Below are 5,875 nucleotides of genomic sequence, written 5' to 3'. Positions count from 1 at the left end.
CAGAGTTGCACGGAAATGTACTTTTTTGTGTATACACGTGGATAAGTACATAAAAAATATAAACAAAGAAGAAAATACATAAAAAACGTAAACAAAAAGACAACAAACCATAACAAACTCATTGATATATTTGTGAAATATTTAAATATCCAAATAAAAATTAAAATCCTCTTTGAGCACTAAATCTGAAATTTGTTATTAATAGCGAATCGAAAAACGAATCAATCTAAGTATTAAGTGTTCTTCAAAGTACTTTCTATGAAATGCTGTGATGCTTAAAAAATTAAAAATGTTCGTTGAGCAGGAAAACTATAATATGTGATCGATAGGGTATTAATAGACAAATCGAACCGTATAAAGATTTTTTTCCTGAGTACTTGCTATTAGCCGGTATACCGTAACAAACTTTGACAAATTTGCAAAATTTAATGAAAAAGTTTTTATACTCAAAAATTTGAAAATAATCGTTGAGCAGCAAAAACAAAATATGTCATCGATATTCGTTGAGCAGCAAAACCAAAATATGTCATCGATAGGGGATCAATAGACAAATCGAACCGTATATAGATTTTTTCCTGAGTACTTGCCATAAGACGGTATAACGTAACAAACTTTGACAAAAAGTTTGATAAAGTTGAAAAAAGTTTGTTAAAAAGTTTGTTTTCTTCATAGAGATTACTTGTGTACTTGTGTACTTTAATTTGACACTTGTTTTAATCTCATTTATTACTACGTAAATTATCAACTGCGCGTTTGTTTACGTGGACGGACAAAATTATAAAAAATAAATTATTTTAAAAAATTTGCTCGTTTATGACTAAAATAACATTTTTCGCGTCGTGAACGGAAAAAATAAATTAAATTAATAAAATTTATTGTGGTTTATTGAATAAAAAACAATTTGGTGTAATAGAATTGTGTTTTGTTGTGCTTTAAGTAAATACATAAGCATAAGTTTAAGAAAATATTTAATAAATTAAATTTGAATTATTTCAATTAAATTTGGTCAAAATTAAACGAAAATAAATTTTGTCAAATTCAATTAAACAATATGATAGTCAAACTGACCGACTGTAGGGTGAACACTTAAGAATGAAGTCACCCTACAGTCGGTCAGTTTGACTATCATATTGTTCAATTGAATTTGACAAAATTTATTTTCGTTTAATTTTGACCAAATTTAATTGAAATAATTCAAATTTAATTTATTAAATATTTTCTTTGATATCATCTATAAAAATTTTGATTCTTATAAAAGTTTCAAACTTTTAGTCAATAATAAATTAAATTTTGTGTTTTAAACATTCAATTTGAATAGAAGAAAGGCAAACCATGTCTATTACACCACTTGATCGCTTTATTAGAGCTTCGGATTCAGTTATTAGTTTTGAGGCGCAGTATAGAGCTCGTGAAGACACACTTGACGGATTCAAAATTGATTACTATAAAGAGAATTTGAACAAATTGTGGGATGCGGCTCAGTCGACTTATGACTTATGTTTAGATTTCTTGACAACTTCTGAGGACACTGAACCTGGTGAGATTGAGGTGGCTGCCGCGAAATTTCGTTGAATGTGCTTGTAGCTTAGATAGGAAAAAACTTCAATTCTCTCCCGCTAATAAATCAACTGATACACCAGTAAAGAATCCGAAACCTTGTGACGGCCAACATAATTTGACTTTACCACCCCGCGATGTAGAAATGTTTGAAGGCGATTACCTTTCATGGCCTGCCTTTCGGGATTTGTTTACGGCCTTATACATAAATAGCTCACGTCTTACTGACATTGAAAGGTTATGTCACTTGTTACGTAAGACTAGTGGCGACGCAAAGAAAATTGTATCACAATGTCCGCTTTCCGATAAAGGGTTTCAAATGGCTTGGCAAGAATTAAAGGCAGCATATGAGAATCCGCGTATGTTGGTTAATAACCAATTGAAAGCGCTTTTTAGTCTTCTAATCTTGGAAAAAGAGTCTTTCACAGGCCTCAAAGATTTACAAGGAGGCATTAATAGTTGTTTGAAAGCGTTGTCGGAGTACGAAGTTCCGACAGAAAATTGGGATCCCATTCTTGTCTTTTTATGCGTGCAGCGTATTCCTAATTGCACTGTGACCTTATGGGAACAGAGCATTAAGAATAAATTCGTTTTATCACGCTGGAAAGAGATGAATGTTTTTCTTACGGAAAGGATCCAAACTTTAGAATGTCTTCGTGATATTCGGGAAACGCCTCAGACAAAGAAGTCTACAACACAAAAGGTGAAGACTCATCATGCCCAACCGGCATGTAATTCTCATATTTGCGTTCTATGTAAGCATCAGAGCCATTTTCTGCGCGATTGCAAGCGATTCAAAAATCGTAATGTAGAGATTTACCGAATCTTCGACTAGCTGATTCTCAGTTTTTCAAATGCAGACCGCTTGATCTGCTTTAGGTGCCGATTTATATCCACAAATTATGTTAGGAGAAATTCGTACGCATATTTTAGGATCACTATTGGCTCAGAACACAATCTTCGGATGGATTATCATCGGTCCAGTGCCATCCTCTTCTGTACAGGTATTTAACACCAGGGTTTACTTTTCGGAAGAGGACAATTAAAACAATAGCTTACTTCGTTTTTGGGAGCTGGAAGAAACGCCGAAAAGAAAAATTATGTCCCCCCTTGATCGGATGTGTGAAGAAAATTACAAGGCCACAACTCGTAGAGGACCTGATGGACGATACATTGTCACAATGAGGACAGAAGCTTCATTGTTGAGAAAACCAGAGATAAAGAAGATGTATGACGATGTAGTAAGAGAATATTTAGTTTTGGATCACATGAGGCCAATAATGGAGACCTCGTCTTCTATTTCCTCTTGTTATTTGCCGCACCATCCTGTAATCAAATTGGATCGAAAAACTACTAAGTTAAGAGTAGTTTTTAATGCGTCAAATAAAACCTCAAATGGACTTAGTTTGAATGATTGTTTGTTGGTCGGTCCTACCCTTCAAGCTGATTTAGTCCTACTTATTTTGCGTTGGCGATTTTTTAGATTCGTGTTTTATTGCGATATTACTCAAATGTATCGACAGATAAGGCTTGACCAGTCTCATACTCCTTTTCAGCGTATTTTGTTTCGCGATTCTTCGACGGAGGAAATAAAGCAGTATGAATTACAGACTGTGACCATTGGCGTCAATTGTGCGCCTTATCTGGCCATCCGTAGTTTGTTACAGTTGGTAGATGATTGTGAGAGTCAATATCCACTTGTCTCGTAAATTTTACGTAAAGGTATGTACGTTGACGACGTACTAACGGGGACACATGATGTTGAAACCGCTTTGGATGCTCGTGATCAACTTAAAGCGGCGTTATCATCAGCAGGGTTCTGATGATAATGCCGCTGTCCGAATGGGAGAAATTTGTGACTTCATATCATGAAGTCAATAGTATACAAATTCCTCGATGGGTTCATTATGAACCAGAAGCCTCAGTTGAATTTCATGTTTTTTCTGATGCCTCGGAAAAGGCATATGCGGGGGTGATATATATTCGGGTGGAAACACCCAGAGGGAAAATTTATTCACATAAGACGTAAGACGAAAGTAGCCCCGATTAAATCGATTAGTTTACCTCGTCTTGAACTTTGTGGCACTGTATTAGCGGCAGATCTTTTGAAGGCTGTGCTTTGTGAAATCGAAATTCCATTAAACCAGGTTTATTGCTGGACTGATTCCACGATCGTTCTTTCCTGGTTGAAAAAAGACCCCTGTACTTGGGCAACATTTGTTGCCAATCGTGTTTGCAAAATACAAGAAATTGTTGGCAAACATAACTGGCATCACGTCAGATCTGAAGACAATCCAGCAGATTTAGAAAGTAGGGGAGTTACTACTTCAATTTTAGCTCAGAGCTCTCTTTGGTGGAATGGTCCACATTGGCTTAGAGAGAAAAAGTCTACATGGAATTTGAAAAGCCTAGCTATGCTGGATACCGATCTAGAAGCTCGAAATGTGAAATCTCACGCCTCTTTCTTCACAAACTATGAGGATGTGTTAGATAGATTTTCGTCACTTGATCGTGCTATCAGAGTTCTATCGTATGTTTTTAGATTTTTCCATAGAACTCATTCATCTTATAGGAATTGCTACTCGTATGACACAATTACGCTATCTGATAATGAAATAAGACATGTGAAACTACGTTTGGCCATTGTGACTCAAAAGGTAAAATTTACGGAAGAATACAAGAGTCAATTGGAAAAAAGACCAATTTCTTCTAAAAGTAGCCTGTTGCCCTTAAATCCTATTCTTGACAAGGAAGGTGTCATGAGACTTAACGGTAGATTGGCTAGATCACCTTCATTGGCTTACACGGAAAGGCATCCTATTTTATTGCCCTATGCATGTCGTTTCACTCTTCTTTTAGCGGAATTTATTCATAAGATTTCCATTCATGGTGGAAATCAACTTATGCTGCGAATAATACGAATCGAATATTTGATTCCTCGTGCAAAAACCCTTGTTCGGACTGTGGTAAATAAGTGTAAGCAATGTATCTTAGATCGTAAACGAGCTTGCACTCAAATTATGGCTGCTTTACCTCCAGAACGGACTGCTTTAGATCGACCGTTTACGACAACTGGCGTAGATTTCGCTGGCCCATTTGATATGAGAAATTTAAATGGTAGATCGTGTCAGATCTTAAAGGCCTATGTATGTATCTTAGTATGTTTTTCCACGAAAACCATACATCTAGAAGTAACTTCGGATTTATCAACGGATAAATTCTTAGCGGCATTTAACCGATTTATATCAAGACGCGGTTGTCCACTTACGGTTTTTTCAGATAACGGGACGAATTTTGTAGGATCTTCTAGAGAGTTAGAACGAGAGTTTAAAACCTTTTTATTAGAGTGTAGGGCTAGGATGTGTATGGCGTACGGCATCAACGGCCTTTCTTGGCGTTTTATTCCTGCTGGAGCACCTCATATGGGTGGTTTATGGGAAGCTGGAGTTCGAAGTTTTAAACTTCACTTCCGTAAAGAAGCCCATTCCGGCAAATACACTTTTGAAGAACTTTCGACGGTCCTTGCTAGAATTGAGGCATGTCTAAATTCTCGACCTCTTCGTCCTATAAGTGACGACCCTAATGACATAGTGCCTCTTACACCAGGCCATTTTCAATAGGATCTCCAATATTAGCTCCAACCGAACCTTCGATTTATGAATCTCCGCTAGGTCTTCTAAATAGGTATCGGAAAGTAAAGGCCTTGACTCAGCATTTCTGTCGTCGATGGAAAGAAGAATACATGTGAGGACTTCACAAACGTTACAAGTGAAAGTATTCGGAATGCGATATAAGCACCGGAGATTTAGTAGTCATTCGAAATGAGCAAATGACACCCACTTCTTGGAAAATGGGAAGAGTAGTTCGGACTTATCCAGGAAGTGACCATCACGTACGCGTTGCGGACATACGTACTGAAAACGGGATTATAAAGCGACCAATTACCAAACTAGTCGTTTTGACCAGTGAATAATTTCAAAAGAGTATTGCTAACCTTCATTGTTTCCTAGCATTATGGATCGTATTATAGCCATGTCTGAAGCTGCTCTCCTTGAGAAATATGATGAGACAATGGAGGTTGACACAGCAGCAGCTACGAATCAACCGGGTTCTACCGACATGTCGGACGATGGCGCCACCAGTATCGCCGCCGTGGAAAACCCACAAGTCTTCGTGGACCCTGCACCAGAGGTCCCATTGACCTCCAACGAAAACTCCACTACACCTGCAGTAGTTTCAGCTCAAGAGGTACCTTTGACCTCACCTGAGCAACTGTCTGCCCTTATGGCAATAGCGGCTCCAGAAGCCGCAACATCGC

The 5,875-nt window shown here is 37.4% G+C and overlaps 1 protein-coding gene across 1 annotated transcript; it reads left to right on the top strand.

Moving 5' to 3' along the window:
- Positions 1 to 3,385: 3,385 nt before the first annotated feature.
- On the top strand, positions 3,386 to 5,177 carry LOC124419226. Its single transcript, XM_046947846.1, has 2 exons — positions 3,386 to 3,582; positions 4,130 to 5,177. The coding sequence occupies exons 1-2, from the start codon at positions 3,386 to 3,388 to the stop codon at positions 5,175 to 5,177; spliced, it is 1,245 nt and encodes a 414-aa protein (XP_046803802.1).
- The last annotated feature ends 698 nt before the right edge of the window (positions 5,178 to 5,875 follow it).

This window comes from Lucilia cuprina, chromosome 4 (assembly GCF_022045245.1).
Source record: "Lucilia cuprina isolate Lc7/37 chromosome 4, ASM2204524v1, whole genome shotgun sequence".
NCBI lineage: Eukaryota > Metazoa > Arthropoda > Insecta > Diptera > Calliphoridae > Lucilia > Lucilia cuprina.
This window is presented reverse-complemented; position numbering and strand designations above follow the sequence as displayed.